At 39.0% G+C, this 20,021-nt stretch overlaps 1 protein-coding gene across 1 annotated transcript; it reads left to right on the top strand.

Annotated features, from left to right (window-relative positions):
- Positions 1-317: 317 nt before the first annotated feature.
- LOC138876554 (uncharacterized) lies at positions 318-9,679 on the top strand. The gene is made up of 10 exons (XM_070155675.1): positions 318-567; positions 4,824-5,133; positions 5,296-5,439; positions 5,509-5,791; positions 6,053-7,291; positions 7,407-7,447; positions 7,635-8,128; positions 8,594-8,812; positions 8,919-9,010; positions 9,125-9,679. The coding sequence occupies exons 1-10, from the start codon at positions 318-320 to the stop codon at positions 9,677-9,679; spliced, it is 3,627 nt and encodes a 1,208-aa protein (XP_070011776.1).
- Positions 9,680-20,021: the final 10,342 nt, after the last annotated feature.

Below are 20,021 nucleotides of genomic sequence, written 5' to 3'. Positions count from 1 at the left end.
AAAGAAGAAGAAAACCCTAAAATTATACTAACCCATCCGCCCCCCTCCCTATCTTCTTCTTCCCCAAAGTTCCAAACTTTCCAACCATGGCTGCCCAACATCGACCACCCTCCAGTCCGCCTACCCAAGCCATGAACGCCCAAGCTCCTCCGGTCACGTCGAGCTCCCATGGTTACAACGTTGCGCCTTCTTCTTCCTCGTCAAAGCTCCAAACGTTGCTGTTTTTTTTTCTTCTTCCTTCACCTCACGCTGCTGCTTGATGTCCAGCAGCTCTCCATCTCGTGAAGTTTCACAACCCACCATGGACGTTGCTAGTGATGCTTCGTCAAGCTTCTATTATCGCTAAACACCCCATCATCGAGCAAACAAACCCCATCGCTGCCCACGCCGCTGCTGTCGCGGCTTCTTATTCTACTCCGCTGCTGCATCTTCCATCTCCTCGACCAGCTGCTGCCATCCGCCATAGCTGCTGCCGCGATGTTGTTGCTGCTCGTCGCAGCAGCTCCCTACTGCTTCATGCCTCTCCATCATCTTCGTCTTCGTCGTTGTTTTTGAATCGGTTAGTTGGTTTATGTTTCAAATTTTGTCCATATTTTGTTTGGTATTTTTCGGATCCAAAATAAAGAAGTAATTTAATTCTTGTTTGATTTGTTCGTCGTTGAAATAATTTTCTAGTGTGTTCATGTTGTTTGTTAAATTAATTTTCAGATTTCAAAATAGAAGTTTAATTAGTTGTTTTCATGTTTATTTCATGTTTGTATTATTGTTTAAGTAAGTATTTGTTAGTTTGATGTTTGTTAGATTCAAATTGAAATTTAATTAACTATTTCTTCAATTTGTTTCATGTGTTTATGTATTGTTAGAAATTGTTAATATTGTTAAGTTCAAGTTTAAGTTCATAATTGTTTCTTCGTCGATCTTGTTATTTGTTTAAAGAATTTAGTTGTGTTAGAGAAATATGTTGGTTTAATCGTTTAAATCCATCATGTTTGTTGTTTAAAATAGATTTAATTCATGTTCATACTTTGTTTGATTGTTCTTGAATCCGAAATTTGTATAGCTTGATTTCTTGTTTACCATTTGTGATTATTTCTTGAATTTGTCTCATAAAGTTTAATATAGGAATTGTTGGTTGTAATGTTGTTAGAATTGATTTTAAGTTCAATATGATTGAAGTTAGAAATCTAAATATACTTGTTTGTTGTAGTTGTTGAATCCGAAAATAGAATTGTTTGTTGCTAAAATATTGTTCAATCAAATTTTAGTTGTTCTTTGTTGTTCAATTTGTGTTCATGTGATTTGTTGTTGAAATGTTGTTAAAATCGTGTTCATGTGATATTGTTGTTATGATGTTCATCCGTGTTCATATTGTTGTTTGAACATTGTTAGAAATTGATCATATTGTCTATATTTTGGTTAAGTTTGATTAATTGATGTGTTATAGCTGATGGGTAGTTTGGTAAATTTGTAATACGTTCAGGGGTAGTTTGGTAATTTCAGTAAGGTCGGAAGGGGTAGTTTAGGAATTGTACATTTTGTAATTGTTTATTTGAAGCATGGGGGACAAAATGAAATGGGGTGGGTTGTGATATGATTATTTAATATAAAGGGGGGACAAGATTTAATTTAAAGGGGAATCTTGCATTATTTTAAATGAAGCATGGGGGACAAAATATAATGGGGTGGTGTGATATGTTTATTTAATGTAATGGGGATGAGTGGAAAGATAATGAGTTGGGTAGAGAAAAAGTATGGATTTTAATTAATTGAAAGGTTTATGGGATGGGTTATAAGAAGAAGTCTTGAACACAAGACATAATGAAAAAAAGAGAGATAAACGAGAAAAAAATACACACACAGATAGAGAGAAAAAACGGACAGAGAATAGAAGAGAGAAAAATTCCGAAAAACATTTAAGCTTTCAAAATAAAAATAAAAACTAAAAAAAATCTACTGCTTTCTTTCTTTGTTTGAAATTAGTATTGATGGTTGTTGTTTCATTTAAAGCTTAAGGCTTTTGTTTTTGGGATTACTACTCCACCGGTCTGTTACTGGGTTGTTACTGTTGCTGGGCAGTTGTTGCTGTTGTACTGTTATTACTGCTGCTGATTCTCATCTTCATTTTCTTTTGCTTCCAATATCAGGTACATATCTGTAAATTCATGTCACGAAAAGCTTCAACATGACAAATTAATGAAGTTCGGGAATTATAATTCTGTTTTCCATTCGTTCAAGTTCATTAGTTAAAAAATTTGGTTTTTGTTTCAGTTGATTAATATAATAGTACGTTTGGCGTAATGAATATAAGATAATTGTTACCTCTTAAAATTCGTTTAAGTGTTGTAATAATATCATCTATTTCGGAATTTTCATTAAGTGAAGTCATGATTGAAATATCAAGGTAGGGAACATGGCATAAAATGGGCCATTAATTACATCCCGTAATATTGTTAGCTAAATGTAAAGTAGAATGGAAGTATCAAGAAATTACATTATTAGTATATCTTGTAAAAAATCTGATTTTGGTTTAGATTGATATAAGTTGTATGTTCATATATGGCATGATGATGAGTATATATATAATCATATGTGGAAGGTGAGTTGATACAATATTAGGAATGGTTCAAACGTACAACTATATTGCATGTGATGAAATTTTATTGAATCAATTTGTATAATAGTTCTCTTTCTTATCAACTTGACTCTTGTCTTCCATTGCAAACATTAACCAAACCATTGCAACTTTGGACTAAAACAAATACATGAGAAGGACATAGGATTTATAAACGAATCGTGGCATTTTATGTAAAAGATATATAGAAGAAGAGTTCGCCTTAAATGAAACAATGAAGATTCTGCGGAAAATATTAATTTGTTTACCATTTTAAGTTCTTTCCCAATTTTACACACGATTCGATTTATGGACATCCAAATGTTGTATCCACGAAAAAATGTTAGTTTTAGATACGTATTGTCTGTTTTCTTTTTCACGTCATTAATTCTTTAAAATTTGAGGTATATGATTCATATGTGTAAAACAAGACTCGCGGTCAACACATAATAACAATTTGTAGAGAACCTTATCAAGAATATTTTTGTGATTAGGGATACGTTCGCGTAACCTGATTATATTTCTAAAAGCAATTCGGATTATGCGTTCGCGCAACTTCGATCGAATATTTAATAAAAGGGATTCCTCGGAGAATATCATTATTAATTTCATAAAAACCCGAGATGTGAGGTTCACTACTTAATTATACAAAAGGGGCGAATGTTCTTGATTTTATTAAAGCATAATTTCGAAAATAATTATAATAATTATTATATTATCAATATCATTGTGTATACGTACGCGTAACATGATTTTTCACGTTAAAATATAATTTATAACACGAATATACGTACGCGTGATTCGATTCAAAGAAGGGTCTTTAAATCTAAATAGAAGCGGTAACAATAAAATCATGCAATAAAAATGTATTTAACAAATCAAAATAATCAAGACGAATATAACAGTTGAGCGACCGTGCTAGAACCACGGAACTCGGGAATGCCTAACACCTTCTCTGGGTTAACAGAATTCCTTATCCGGATTTCTGGTGCGCAGACTGTTAAATAGACAGAGTCATATTCTGCTCGATTCAGGGATAAAAATTGGTGACTTGGGACGCCTTAAAATTCCCAAGTGGCGACTCTGAAACAAACAAACAAATCCCGTTTCGACTGTCCTTTAATTGGAGAAAACTCCCCTGTACCCTCGCGGGCGCGGAAAAAGGAAGTGTGACAACTGAGCTGCACTATAGATGGCCGAGTATGACACATATTGTGTAACCACTGATCAGTTGGGATTACCGAGCTTCACGTGGCCAGTTGGGATTACCGAGCTTCACGTGGCCGGGTACGATTCTACCGAGCCTTTATTATGGCCGGGTATGTTATGGATATTATAGCCCCACAGAGGGATTTATTATTATATAATGTGATATATTATAAGTAGCGATAGTGAACGACGGTGTCACGAGCATACATTTATATCCATGTTGAATTTTAGTTTCCTACCGAGGCTAGTTTCAGAATTTAAATTATCTCTATGTCTCTTCTCTTGTTAATTACATTTTTCATGTTACACTTGTCGCCCTACATATTCAGTACATATTTCGTACTGACGCATTTTTATGCGCTGTGTTCATGCCCACAGGTTCGAATAGACAGAGTGGTGTGCCTCCTCAGTAGGACCCCCAGGATCAGCGTTGGGTTTCGCACTCCACTTCTTCGGAGTTGCTGACTTTGAGTCCATAGGTACTATTACAGATGTATATGTGTGGTTTTGGGCATGTCGGGGGCTTTGTCCCGCCGTGTTGAGATTGTCTTACACTCTTAGAGGCTTGTAGACTAGCGGTCATTGTATATATATATTTTTTGTATGCTCCTATCGGCCTCTTGGATAGCTGTTAGACTGTTGTTGCAGCCTTGTTGGCCTAGGTTATATATATATATATATATGTTGTGTTGGGCTCTTCTACCTGCAGGTTATTATATTTCAGATCATATCTCATGGTTGGTTCGCTCGGACCTTCGGGCATTGGGTGTCAGCCACACCTCCCAAGGTTGGGGTGTGACAAACTTGGTATCAGAGCAGGTCAATCCTAGGGAGTCTGCAAGCCGTGTCTAGTATAGTCTTGTTTATGGTGTGTTGTGCACCACACTTATAAACATGAGGCTATTGGGAATTTAGGATTATTACTTTCTTCTTGATTTAGATTGTGCAATAGAGCCTAATCATAAGTGTTCATTCCTAATTCTCTTTTTGTTTACCTTCTCAGTGATGCCTAATACTACGAGACAACAAGTGGCTATGAAATTTATTCAAAGGTTGGATGAGGAGGCGGGAGAGGGCACAAGTCAGGTGCCACCTGCTAATGTAGATCAACATGAGCCACAGAATGAGGCTGATTCTCAGGCTTCCGGGGCAGCACCCCCACCACCCCCGGAAGGGCGTAAAGGAGCTAACATACCTCCAGTCTCTCTCCTAGTTGTTCCTGATCAGGACCTAGACATGCGGAGTACTGTACAATTGCTGACTCGAATAGTGGCCTCCCAAGCCCAACATCAGACCCTCGGTATTGTTGATAGGTTCGTGAGTGCGAGAGTTCGGGACTTTATCAACTTGGATCCTCCAGTATTTACAGGGGTTGATCCTAATGCTAACCCATAGGATTTTCTGGATCTTATGCAACGGACCTTACAAATTATACATGCCACGGATATTGAGTCAGTGGAGTTTACTTCTTATAGACTACGTAATGTTGCTGTGACATGGTATAAGACTTGGAAGCAGACTCGGGGGCCTAATGTGCCACCAATGACATGGAAGGAGTTCTCTGAGGCATTTTTACAGCAATATTTGCCAATCGAGCTTCGAAGAGCCCGACGAGATAGGTTCTTACACTTAAAATAAGGTAATATGAGCGTTCGGGAATATAGCATGTAGTTCAACTCTTTGGCTAGGTATGCTCCTACGATTGTTGCTGATATGAGTGATCGGGTACACCAGTTTGTTAGTGGTTTGGGGGCACATTTGATAAATGAGTGCACTACAGCTTCTCTAAACCAAGGAATGGATATTGCTCGTATTCAAGCATATGCGCAGGGTCTAGAGGATCGCAAGAGGCAACAACGAGCCAATCGAGAACATGATAGAGGTCAACAGAAGAGGGCGCGATTTGCAGGTAACACAGGAGAGTTTCGAGGTGGATTTATTTCACAGTTTCCCCGGCGTCAATCTTATCCGGTAGCCAGTGCGCCGCCATAGTTTCAGGGATAGCGACATGATCGGACCACTTATTCTGGTCCAGGTCAGAGTTCACATACCCCAGGTCTACAGTTTAGAGGCGAGTTCAGTCAGATGAGGCCTCGGTTTCCTAGATGTGATCAATGTGGCCGAAATCATTTTAGACCATGTTGCCAGGGTTCTGATGCATGTTATGCATGTGGACAGCCAGGTCATATTATGACGTATTGTCTGATGACAAGTGGATGGGGTATGGCTTAGCCGAAGGCATCTGTAGGGGCTTCTTCTTCTTCGGTACGTCCTCCTAGGCTGAGTATGCAGACATCAGCTGGAAGGGGTAGGGGAAGATTTGGCGCTTCTGGTTCAGGAGGTCAGCAGAATCGCATATATGCTTTATCGAGTCGTCAGGATTTAGAGTCATCTCCGGACGTGGTTACAGGTATACTATCCATCTTTTTTATCGATATGTATGCCTTGATAGATCTTGGTTCTACATTGTTGTATATCTCCCCATTTATTGCTAGTAAATGGGATAAAGAGCGTGAATTGTTGCATAAGTCATTTGAGGTATCTATGCCAATGGGTGAGTCTGTTGTAGTTAGACGGGTATATCGAAGTTGTGACGTGAAGATTCATGATCGCCATACGTTAGCTGATTTGCATGAGCTAGAAATGGTTGATTTTGATATCATTATGAGTATGGATTGGTTGGCTTCTTGTTATGCTAATGTATATTGCTGGACAAAGATTATTCGTTTTAATTTTCTAGGTGAGCCTATTATTGAATGGAAAGGTGATGCTGCAGCGCCTAAGGGAAAGTTTATTTCTTACCTTAAAGCTCGAAGGATGATTTTGAAAGGGTACATCTATCATTTGGTACGAGTGCATGATATGGAGGTGAAATCTCCAACTCTTCAATCGGTTCCCGTCTTGAATGAATTTCCCGATGTATTTCCTGATGAACTTCCTGGTCTTCCTCCAGAAAGAGAAATCGACTTTGCTATTGATATTCTTCCAGATACTCAGCCAATATCTATTCCTCCATATAGAATGGCTCCGGTTGAGTTAAAAGAATTGAAAGCCCAGTTGAAGGATCTTCTGAATAAGGGCTTTATCAGGCCCAACACATCTCCCTGGGGTGCACCAGTGGTGTTTGTTCGTAAGAAGGATGGTTCGTTAAGAATGTGTATTGACTATCGTCAGCTCAATAAAGTGACTATCAAGAACAAGTACCCCTTACCCAGAATTGATGATTTGTTTGATCAGTTGCAAGGTGCCAAATATTTCTCAAAGATTGACCTTCGATCCGGCTATCACCAATTGCGAATTAAGGAGAGAGATATTCTGAAAATGGCTTTTCGGACTAGATATGGCCATTATGAATTCCTTGTGATGTCTTTTGGTCTTACTAATGCGCCAGCAGCTTTCATGGATTTAATGAATCGGGTTTTCAAGCCATTTCTAGATATATTTGTAATTGTTTTCATTGATGATATTCTGGTATATTCTCGATCAAAAGCAGAACACGAGTATCATTTGTGTGTGGTGTTGCAGACTTTGAAAAATCAGAAATTATATGCTAAATTCTCCAAATGTGAATTTTTGTTGAATTCAGTGGCTTTCCTTGGGCATATCATTTCCGATTAAGGTATTAAGGTAGATGGTCAGAAAATTGAAGCAGTACAAAATTGGCCTAGACCCACAACTCCTACGGAAGTTCGTAGTTTCTTGGGCTTAACTGGTTATTATCGGAGATTTGTTGAGAACTTCTCTTCTATTGCTGCTCCCATGACAAATTGACACATAAAGCCGTTAAGTTCCAATGGTCTGATGCATGTGAAAGGAGCTTTCATGAGTTGAAGAAACGCTTAACATCGACACCTGTTCTAGCACTTCCTGAGGGATCTGAAGGTTATGTGGTATATTATGATGCATCCAGGGTGGGATTGGGATGTGTTCTAATGCAGCATGGAAAAGTTATTGCATATGCTTCGAGGCAGTTGCGGAAGCACGAATACAATTATCCGACTCACGATATTGAGTTAGCAGCCGTTATATTTTCCTTGAAAATATGGCGTCATTATCTTTATGGTGTTCATGTGGATCTCTATACAGATCACAAAAGTTTACAATATATATTTAAGCAGAAAGACTTGAACTTGAGACAAAGGAGATGGCTTGAATTGCTGAAGGACTATGATGTGGATATTTTGTACCATCAGGGCAAAGCGAATATGGTAGCTGATGCATTGAGTCGCAAATCCATGGGCAGCTTGAAGCATGTAGAAGTTGGGAAATTAGAAATGACTAAGGAGATATATCGATTGGCTAACCTAAGTGTGCGGCTATATTTATACAGGTGACCAGGGTGTAGTAATCCAAAATATTGCGGGGTCATCACTAGTAGCTGAGGTAGAAATGCATCAATTTGAGGATCCGGAGCTAGTCAAGATTAAAGAGAGCATCCCTTTTCAGAAGAAGCAGTTGTTCGAGCAATTTGATAATGGAATTCTAAAATATAAAGGCCGATGGTGTGTACCTAATGTTGGGAGCTTCGTAAGCAAATTATGACAGAGATGCGCTAGTCTCGGTACTCAGTTCATCCTGGTTCAACCAAAATGTATCATGATCTTCGTCAGCTATACTGGTGGAACCGCATGAAGAAAGATATAGCCACATTTGTGGCTCAGTGTCCCAACTGCCAGCAGGTTAAAGCAGAACACCAGAAACCTGGAGGGCTACTTTAAAATATTGAGATTCCAGCTTGGAAATGGGAATCGATTAATATGGATTTCATTACAGGATTGCCCAATTCTCGCCGTAAGTTCAATTCTATTTGGGTCATTGTGGATAGGCCGACGAAATCAGCTCACTTTCTCCCAGTTAGGACCACCTATTCAGCTGAAGACTATGTGAGGCTGTATATCAAGAAAATAGTTCGGCTACATGAAGTTCCGTTTTCTATTATATCTGACAGAGGGGCCCAATTTACAGCTAATTTCTGGAGGTCTTTTCAAGAAGGTTTGGGTACTCTTATTAACCTTAGTACAACATTTCATCCGCAGACCGACGGACAAGCCGAACACATTATTCAGACACGAAGATATGTTGTGAGCTTGTGTCTTAGACTTCAAGGGAAGTTGGGAATATCATTTACCGCTTATTGAGTTTGGCTATAATAACAGTTATCACGCCGGTATTCAGATGGCACCTTATGAGGCACTATATGGGAGGAAATGCAGATCTTCTATTGGCTAGTTTGATGTTGGCGAGACAAAATTGCTAGGACCCGAATTGGTACAGCAAGTTGTATAAAAGGTAAAGTTGATCCAGGAAAGGTTGCGTACAGCTCAAAGTCGACAGAAATCATATTCAGATAACCGACGTCGAGACTTGAAATTTGCTGTGGGAGACTGGGTATTCTTGAAAGTGTCGCCTATGAAGGGTGTAATGAGATTTGGCAAGAAGGGAAAACTCAACCCTAGATATGTCGGGCCATATCAGATTGTTCAGAGAATTGGGCGAGTAGCCTACAAACTTGACCTGCCACCGGAATTAGAAACAATCCATCCGGTATTTCACATTTCCATGCTTCGCAAATTCTTAGGTGATCCTTCTTGCATCAACCCTATTGAGGATATTGAAGTTTCCGAGAACTTGTCATATGACGAAATACCTGTTGCCATTCTTGACCGTCAAATCCGTAAGCTACGGACTAAAGAGGTAGCCTCAGTAAAAGTACTTTGGAGGAGCAATAATGTAGAGGAAATGACATGGGAGGCCGAGGAGGACATGAAGTCCAGATACCCTCATTTATTTGAGTCTTCAGGTGATATGCTTGAGACAAATATGGCAGGTGTTGCACAGATATCAACCAGTGACAACTGAGGTAATTAAGTTACGGCTAACCTTCTTATTATCATTATTGTATAAGTAAATGGTCGTGTGAGGCCAAGTTGATGTTATTATGATAATGTGTAGCCCTGTGTGGCCTTAAATATGTATGTTTGGGCTGATGACAGGTTTTGGATAGTCCTATTCATAGGGGAAACTCTGGCAAAATTTTTAAAAAAAAATTTAGAAGTTAGGTTAACCATTAACATTCGAGGACGAATGTTCTTAAGGAGGGGAGAATGTTACACCTTGTGTATTCGGCGTTATCATGTTGTAAATGGGCTAATTCGATAGGAAGATAATTTCTATGAGATATTTAAATGATGTGATAGTTATACATTAAGATTGGAAGTATTTGAGTTGTGATTAAAAATTCGACAAAGTTCGCCGCAAGTTACGGGTTTAAATTTCACTGGAATTTGGATAAAATGTTGATGAGCTTTTCTCTCAATATACTGGGAGTTATGGTGTGTTTTACCTACCTAATCGAAGGTCTATGAGTCTAGTTTCCAACTCAATAAACCGTTTGTTAATACTACTTCAGAGTAGAGAGATATTAACCTTTTCGTACAAGGGTACACACTGTTACGGGAACAATGTGCTTAGTTGGGTTTAGTTAAAAAAAAATTATTTAAGTCATTCTTTAAAACTGAAACCCCTGCGTTTTATCCTCTCCAAAACAGAACCTAACACCTAGGTATTTCCTCTAAAACTCCTCCCATCCATCTAGCCAATGATAACAACAATTTAGTCATCCTCAATATGGACAACACCATAGTAACTTCGGAATCGTGAATTCTTCAGTGTTTCACTTTTTATAGCAAGACTCCGCCTTGAAGTAATTTCAAATTTTGAGTAATTCTGGTCACATAAGGTATGATTTAACTTCCTCTTTGATCTTTGTAAACTTCTACCATAAGAATTCCTAAGAAATAGTTGAAACCTCTACAGAAATGTTCTTGAATTTTTTAAGAAACCTCTCTTAATATGGCTTGATTGTTGGGGCTATTCTATATGGTTTTATTGTGTTGTTTGGATCTGTGAAGACATGGATGGAATCTTGTCGATGAGGAGATGTAGTAAAGTAAAATTTAGTGGTGTGTTGGGGGGAAATTAATCTACAAAAGAGTTTACAAATTCATGGCCACAAGTTGTTCGCGTAAATGTCTAAATGAAGAATTATATAAGCTATGAGCTTGAATTTGATTTTGAATGGTTCGTATTATGTAGGAAATCATTCCTAAGGCTTTAGAGGTCTCGGAAACAGTATATAACTCCATTGACAAGGTATGTAAGGCTTTCGCTATACTTTTCGGCATGACTAGAATTCGAATAAACGTTTATCGAATTGTCTTGTCGGATTCGAGTTATTTCACCTTCAACTTATAAAGATGCTTAGACATGATCCTTTCTCATAGATTGCTTACTCTAGAGGATATCTATGAATTCTCAAATTTCTTTGTTTCTTGCTTAAAAAGAACTAGAGCCTTTTTACTCGTTCTCCTTTCGACGTTCATATAAATCATGAATAAGTAACACTCACTTCAAAGGTATTCATAATAAATAACTCTCATGTTCTTAGTACTTGCTGGCTCGTAGTAAAAAAAAATTAAATATTTTAGCAACAACCATGATAGTCGAGGAATAATGATGGTAGGCCACTTTGATTCTTCTTAGAATATGTCTTTTAAGGTTGGTTTCGCATTGCACCTATATAATACATGATTTAGTATATGTATGTATTTACTTTCATTACCAAGCCGCCCTATAGACGGCCGGGTATGACACATATTGTGTAACCACTGATCAGTTGGGTTTATCGAGCTTCACGTGGCCGGGTACGATTCTACCGAGCCTTTATTATGGCCGGGTATGTTATGGATATTATAGCCCCACAGAGGGATTTATTATTATATAATGTGATATATTATAAGTAGCAATAGTGAATGATGATTTCACGAGCATACATTTACATCCATGTTGAATTTTAGTTTCCTACCGAGGCTAGTTTCAGAATTCAAATTGCCTCTATATCTCTTCTCTTGTTAATTACATTTTTCATGTTACACTTGTCGCCCTACATATTCAGTACATATTTCGTACTGACGCATTTTTATGCGTTGTGTTCATGCCCACATGTTCGGATAGACAGAGCGGCGTGCCTCCTTAGTAGGACCCCCAGGATCAGCGTTGGGTTTCGCACTCCACTTCTTCGGAGTTGCTGACTTTGAGTCCATAGGTACTATTACAGATTTATATATGTGGTTTTGGGCATGTCGGGGGCTTTGTCCCGCCCTGTTGAGATTGTCTTACACTCTTAGAGGCTTGCATAATAGCGGTCATTGTATATATATATTTTTCGTATGGCTCTATCGGCCTCCTGGATAGCTGTTATACTGTTGTTGCAGCCTTGTTGGCCTAGGTTATATATATATACATATATATATGTCGTGTTGGGCTCTTCTGCCTACAGGTTATTATATTTCAGATCATATCTCATGGTTGGTTCGCTCGGGCCTTCGGGCATCGGGTGCCAGCCACACCTCCCAAGGTTGGGGTGTGACATAGAGCCTGCTTGAAATTCTCAAGGTCGATTCAGATGACTCTGGCCCATCGAATAGCCACCGTCAAATGGAGATTCAATTCCCAATTGCTCTGTTTCCTTGCCCTTCTATTTAATGAACCCAATGGCCTCCTTGATCTCAAATAACTCCTTATTAGTTTGTGTATTTCGATTAGTCAAGCTAGTCATACCCTCCATTAATTTCTGCAACTGTTCTTGAATTTCTGATGCCTAGACCATCCATTCCGTCAATAAGTTTGTCTTGATTTTTATCCCGACCCATGTCTATGCCAAGAATCGAGTAGCTCTGATACCAATTGATGCAACAAAGAAGAATTAAGATGAAAAGAACTAATCTAGGAGCTGCAGCTCGAGGAAGATGAGGCTAAATCAGGGACTGATTCGAGATATTTAGCTAACTCGTAAGAGAGAGTATAGAGAGAAGAGAGATGTTATTATATCTGAATGAATATGTACAATACAATTGTCATGATACTTATACTTCAGTTGAATGAAGGAATCTATACTGCTAACTACCACTCACTTCCGCTAAATTCTTATAACAAACTGTAACTAACTTCTACCAGTACTAACTAACTCTGCCAACTCAGCTTCTTCTCAAGGCTCAATTCTGCAATTGCATCAGATTTCTTAGGGGCCATGAAATTCTCAGTTTCGCATTAAAACTATAACAATAGATATCCAATCCCTAGCAAGGCATCTAAATTGGAGTTTTCAGTCTCTGCAACTTTACCTTCACGGCTTATGCCTAATCATGTTTTTCTATCCTAGCAAGGCATTCTACCACTACCTAATAAGACAAGAACTTGATGAGTTATTTTATTGTCCTGGATTCCTTAGTTGCTGAAAGCACATTTGTATTTTCTGCACGGTATAACATCATATTGGTTCATCTTGTTGCTAAATACGAAAACATGTATTCTAGCATCTGTATATCTTGTATGTACAACATACTACAACAACAAGAGTCTTGATTCTGTAACAATCATCTTTTCCCGTGACATCAATTATGATAGAGGAGATAAAGAGTAATTATAAAATGATATACGATCACTTAGTGTTTCTCCAAGTATACTGTTCTATTCCCCTGTTGGGAAAAAATATATTGTACAGTATAATAGAATAAAGGCCTTCAATTCGTTAATATTTGATAGTTTATGTGCTGTCAGAAATCCTCTTTGCCAACTGATTAATTAATTGGAGGATTTCCACCTGAATACCTTTGTAAATGCTTTCATAAATGGATCAGTGAAACCGTAGGTTGAACAGGCTTATGGAAATTGATAGAGCCTTAAGGTATTAAGGTGTTATTTCTCATATAATCACATAAAGTATTAATACAGTGATCAAATAGAAAATTTTCATCGTTAATATCATAATCAATTATTACAAAGAACTGTAGCCAATCCTTTACATACATAGAAGAAATGCTTTTGTAAATGAAATGGATGGAACTACAAAATGAGGAAAGCAAGTTCTAGATTCTATGTATCGGACCAAGTTATAATAAACTTGGGCAATTCATTTTCAAGAACTTGAAGACAGCTTTGAGGCAACATCTTTTTTGGACCTGAAGGCCTCCTTCTCCTTATTGATTTTGTATTCATTCTGAATCGTTTAATCCAATTCAACATTGGAAAAGCCCCCTGCGACAGATTCTGCAACCTCAAAAACCTGCTTGTTACCTTCTCCAAAATCATCAGTAAGCCTGCAGAAAATGGCAAAAATAGGACACCATAAGGGGTGGTCTTTAACTTTTGGCCTTTGCGACAGGTCACCTGACCAATGGGCAGACCTTCAAGGTCAAAAGTTAAAATTTTTGCCCCGTGCCATTGGTCAGTTGACCTGCCCCAAAAGTCAAAAATTGAAGACTAGCTCCTTTCAAGGTCATTTTTGTGCTCTATAGTGATGATGTCCATCTCATTGAAGAAGTATTAGGCATGTGCCTAATAAAAGTTTCTTTGGTTTGGTAATCAACCTTGTTGACTTGGTTTGGTTAGGTAGCCAACCTTGTTGAATTAGTTTGGTTTGGTAGCCAACCTTGTTGAATTTCTTTGGTTTGGTAGCCAACTTTGTTGAATTGTGAAAAGTGTGTGTGAATTGTCAAATATTGTAGGCTTTAGAGGGTGAAACTTTGGCTATAAAAGGAGAGCTTCAACTCTCATTTCTTCACACCAACAAAGAGAGAAAGAAAGAGTGAGGTTTCACAGACAAGGTATAAGAAAATAGTCTGTGAGGAAAATAGAGAGTGAGCGATATTGTAGTGAGGTGAGAATATCAAAAGAGGGTTATTTCTTTTGAGTGTTGTAGTGGTCTTTGGAGTATTTATCTCCGACCTACAAAGTGTAAAATTCCTTACTATAGTGATATCAGTTGCTCCTCTCGGGGCCGTGGTTTTTTCCCTTATTAAAAGGGTTTTTCACGTAAAAATCTTGGTGTCGTTGTTACTCTTTTATTCTTGTTAATTACCGTATCTCGGTGCTACATTATTATTCCGCTTTTATTACCGTGAATATTATTTTGGTAGGGGGTTTTTTCCCAACAACTGGTATCAGAGCACAGGTTCTGCTCGTTCACTGAAATACTATTCACTATCGGTAGTACTATACTCGGTGAAAAATAAATGTCCGGAGTAAAGTACGAGGTAGCAAAATTCAATGGAGATAACGGTTTCTCAACATGGCAAAGAAGGATGAGAGATCTGCTCATCCAACAAGGATTACACAAGGTTCTAGATGTTGATTCCAAAAAGCCTGATACCATGAAAGCTGAGGATTGGGCTGACTTGGATGAAAGAGCTGCTAGTGCAATCAGGTTGCACTTATCAGATGATGTGGTAAATAACATCATTGATGAAGACACTGCACGTGGAATTTGGACAAGGTTGGAAAGCCTATACATGTCCAAAACGCTGACAAATAAATTGTACCTGAAGAAGCAGTTATACGCCCTACACATGAGTGAAGGTACGAATTTTTTGTCACATTTAAATGTGTTTAACGGACTAATCACACAGCTTGCCAACCTCGGAGTGAAAATCGAGGAAGAAGATAAAGCCATCTTGCTATTGAACTCGTTGCCATCTTCGTACGATAATTTGGCAACAACCATCCTGCACGGTAAGACTACTATTGAGTTGAAAGATGTCACATCGGCTCTTCTACTCAATGAGAAGATGAGAAAGAAGCCTGAAAATCAAGGACAGGCTCTCATCACAGAAGGTAGAGGCAGGAGTTATCAAAGGAGTTCGAACAACTATGGTAGATCCGGAGCTCGTGGGAAGTCAAAGAACCGATCCAAATCAAGAGTCAGAAATTGCTACAACTGTAATCAACCAGGTCACTTCAAAAGAGATTGCCCAAATCCAAGGAAGGGCAAAGGTGAAACCAGTGGCCAGAAGAATGACGACAACACAGCCGCCATGGTGCAAAATAATGATAATGTTGTCCTCTTTATAAATGAGGAAGAGGAATGCATGCACCTGTCAGGTCCAGAGTCGGAATGGGTGGTTGACACAGCGGCATCTCACCATGCCACACCGGTAAGAGATCTTTTTTGCAGATATGTAGCAGGTGATTTCGGCACAGTGAAAATGGGTAACACAAGTTACTCAAAGATTGCGGGGATTGGTGACATTTGTATCAAGACAAATGTCGGATGCACATTGGTTCTAAAGGATGTGCGGCATGTACCTGATTTGCGGATGAACTTGATCTCGGGAATTGCTTTAGACCGAGATGGATACGAGAGTTATTTTGCAAATCAAAAGTGGAGACTCACTAAGGGATCATTGGTGATTGCAAAGGGAGTTGCTCGTGGCACGTTGTACAGGACAAATGCAGAAATATGCCAAGGTGAATTGAACGCGGCACAAGATGAGATTTCTGTAGATTTATGGCACAAAAGAATGGGTCATATGAGCGAGAAGGGATTGCAGATTCTTGCCAAGAAATCACTCATTTCTTATGCCAAAGGTACAACTGTAAAACCTTGTGACTACTGTTTATTTGGTAAGCAGCATAGAGTCTCATTTCAGACATCGTCTGAAAGAAAATTGAATATACTTGATTTAGTATATTCTGATGTTTGCGGCCCAATGGAAATTGAATCAATGGGCGGTAACAAATATTTTGTTACTTTTATTGATGATGCTTCACGAAAATTATGGGTTTATATTTTGAAAACCAAAGATCAGGTGTTTCAAGTTTTCCAGAAGTTTCATGCTCTAGTAGAAAGGGAGACGGGTCGAAAGCTAAAGCGTCTCCGAAGTGACAATGGAGGTGAGTACACTTCAAGGGAATTTGAAGAGTATTGTTCAAGTCATGGGATCAGACATGAAAAGACAGTTCCTGGAACCCCACAGCACAATGGCGTAGCCGAGAGGATGAACCGCACCATTGTGGAGAAGGTGAGAAGCATGCTCAGAATGGCTAAACTGCCTAAGTCATTCTGGGGTGAAGCAGTTCAGACAGCCTGTTACCTGATCAATAGGAGTCCATCAGTTCCGTTGGCGTTTGAAATCCCAGAGAGAGTCTGGACCAACAAGGAGGTGTCCTACTCGCATCTGAAGGTGTTCGGTTGCAGAGCTTTTGCACATGTACCAAAAGAGCAGAGAACAAAGCTGGATGATAAATCTGTTCCCTGCATATTTATCGGATATGGAGATGAAGAGTTCGGGTACAGACTGTGGGATCCTGTAAAGAAGAAGGTCATCAGAAGCAGAGATGTAGTCTTCCGAGAAAGTGAAGTTGGAACTGCTGCTGATATGTCAGAAAAGGCGAAGAATGGTATAATTCCTAACTTTGTTACTATTCCTTCTACTTCTAACAATCCCACAAGTGCAGAAAGTACGACCGACGAGGTTGCCGAGCAGGGGGAGCAACCTGGTGAGGTTATTGAGCAGGGGGAGCAACTTGATGAAGGTGTCGAGGAAGTGGAGCACCCCACTCAGGGAGAAGAACAACCTCAACCTCTGAGGAGATCAGAGAGGCCAAGGGTAGAGTCATGCAGGTACCCTTCCACAGAGTATGTCCTCATCAGTGATGAGGGGGAGCCAGAAAGTCTTAAGGAGGTGTTGTCCCATCCAGAAAAGAACCAGTGGATGAAAGCTATGCAAGAAGAGATGGAATCTCTACAGAAAAATGGCACATACAAGCTGGTTGAACTTCCAAAGGGTAAAAGACCACTCAAATGCAAATGGGTCTTTAAACTCAAGAAAGATGGAAATGGCAAGCTGGTCAGATACAAAGCTCGATTGGTGGTTAAAGGCTTCGAACAAAAGAAAGGTATTGATTTTGACGAAATTTTCTCACCTGTTGTCAAAATGACTTCTATTCGAACAATTTTGAGCTTAGCAGCTAGCCTAGATCTTGAAGTGGAGCAGTTGGATGTGAAAACTGCATTTCTTCATGGAGATTTGGAAGAGGAGATTTATATGGAGCAGCCAGAAGGATTTGAAGTAGCTGGAAAGAAACACATGGTGTGCAAATTGAATAAGAGTCTTTATGGATTGAAGCAGGCACCAAGGCAGTGGTACATGAAGTTTGACTCATTCATGAAAAGTCAAACATACCTAAAGACCTATTCTGATCCATGTGTATACTTCAAAAGATTTTCTGAGAATAACTTTATTATATTGTTGTTGTATGTGGATGACATGTTAATTGTAGGAAAAGACAAGGGGTTGATAGCAAAGTTGAAAGGAGATCTGTCCAAGTCATTTGATATGAAGGACTTGGGCCCAGCACAACAAATTCTAGGGATGAAGATAGTTCGAGAGAGAACAAGTAGAAAGTTGTGGCTATCTCAGGAGAAGTACATTGAACGTGTACTAGAACGCTTCAACATGAAGAATGCTAAGCCAGTCAGTACACCTCTTGCTGGTCATCTAAAGTTGAGTAAGAAGATGTGTCCTACAACAGTGGAGGAGAAAGGGAACATGGCTAAAGTTCCTTATTCTTCAGCAGTCGGAAGCTTGATGTATGCAATGGTATGTACTAGACCTGATATTGCTCACGCAGTTGGTGTTGTCAGCAGGTTTCTTGAAAATCCTGGAAAGGAACATTGGGAAGCAGTCAAGTGGATACTCAGGTACCTGAGAGGTACCACGGGAGATTGTTTGTGCTTTGGAGGATCTGATCCAATCTTGAAGGGCTATACAGATGCTGATATGGCAGGTGACATTGACAACAGAAAATCTACTACTGGATATTTATTTACATTTTCAGGGGGAGCTATATCATGGCAGTCTAAGTTGCAGAAGTGTGTTGCACTTTCAACAACTGAAGCAGAGTACATTGCCGCTACAGAAACTGGCAAGGAGATGGTATGGCTCAAATGGTTCCTTCAAGAGCTTGGATTGCATCAGAAGGAGTATGTCGTCTATTGTGACAGTCAAAGTGCAATAGACCTTAGCAAGAACTCTATGTACCATGCAAGGACCAAACACATTGATGTGAGATATCATTGGATTCGAGAAATGGTAGATAATGAATCTCTAAAAGTCTTGAAGATTTCTACAAGTGAGAATCCCGCAGATATGCTGACCAAGGTGGTACCAAGGAACAAGTTCGAGCTATGCAAAGAACTTGTCGGCATGCACTCAAACTAGAAGACAGTGCTACCTCCTCTAGATGAATGAGACTGGAGGGGGAGATTGATGATGTCCATCTCATTGAAGAAGTATTAGGCATGTGCCTAATAAGAGTTTTCTTTGGTTTGGTAGCCAACCTTGTTGACTTGGTTTGGTTGGTAGCCAACCTTGTTGAATTAGTTTGGTTTGGTAGCCAACCTTGTTGAATTTCTTTGGTTTGGTAGCCAACTTTGTTGAATTGTGAAAAGTGTGTGTAAATTGTCAAATATTGTAGGCTTTAGAGGGTGAAGCTTTGGCTATAAAAGGAGAGCTTCAACTCTCATTTCTTCACACCAACAAAGAGAGAAAGAAAGAGTGAGGTTTCACAGACAAGGTATAAGAAAATAGTCTGTGAGGAAAATAGAGAGTGAGCGATATTGTAGTGAGGTGAGAATATCAAAAGAGGGTTATTTCTTTTGAGTGTTGTAGTGGTCTTTGGAGTATTTATCTCCGACCTACAAAGTGTAAAATTCCTTACTATAGTGATATCAGTTGCTCCTCTCGGGGCCGTGGTTTTTTCCCTTATTAAAAGGGTTTTCCACGTAAAAATCTTGATGTCGTTGTTACTCTTTTATTCTTGTTAATTACCGTATCTCGGTGCTACATTATTATTCCGCTTTTATTACCGTGAATATTATTTTGGTAGGGGGTTTTTCCCAACATATAGTGCCGTGAAGGTCAACTGGCAAAAGAATGTTGTATCTGAGGTGCTACCCATAGGATGGAACCTGGCTTGTCGAGTTGTCGTCTTGACTATTTGTATGGGCAGCAGTGCTACAAATTATCAAACTGTTCCCGACAGACGAACATAAGTTAACACAACTAGTTCATGTGAGAAGCAGATGACCCTGAAAGCAACTCTAGAGCTAAATGAAATTCTTTATATTGGAAGAGCTGAATTCCGCATTATAAATGTAATAATCAGCAAATTCCTTCTTTTTTCTTATTCAGGAAGTGACCATCATTAAAAAAGTTAAAGCAGCTCAGTTTTTACCCATTTCAGGCCAATTCATAACGCTGTGTTTGTTCAAAGTATAGCTGGGATCAAACTGATAAAGTACGAGTGTAAAAATAGTCTAACTGATGCAACCACTGAAGGATATACAAGATTTGTATAGCTG

The sequence above is a fragment of the Nicotiana sylvestris genome, chromosome 1, assembly GCF_000393655.2.
Source record: "Nicotiana sylvestris chromosome 1, ASM39365v2, whole genome shotgun sequence".
NCBI lineage: Eukaryota > Viridiplantae > Streptophyta > Magnoliopsida > Solanales > Solanaceae > Nicotiana > Nicotiana sylvestris.
The sequence above is the reverse complement of the archived record's forward strand: the minus strand, read 5'-3'. Positions and strand labels throughout refer to the sequence as shown.

Excerpts from the sequence above, each read along its gene's own strand:
- LOC138876554 (XM_070155675.1), top strand. The coding sequence starts at position 318 with ATGCTTCGTCAAGCTTCTATTATCGCTAAACACCCCATCATCGAGCAA. Across the intron at positions 5,440-5,508 it reads CGAAGAGCCCGACGAGATAG|GTATGCTCCTACGATTGTTG; the intron begins GTTCTTACACTT and ends CTCTTTGGCTAG. Across the intron at positions 9,011-9,124 it reads TTCAGATGGCACCTTATGAG|GAAAGGTTGCGTACAGCTCA; the intron begins GCACTATATGGG and ends AAGTTGATCCAG.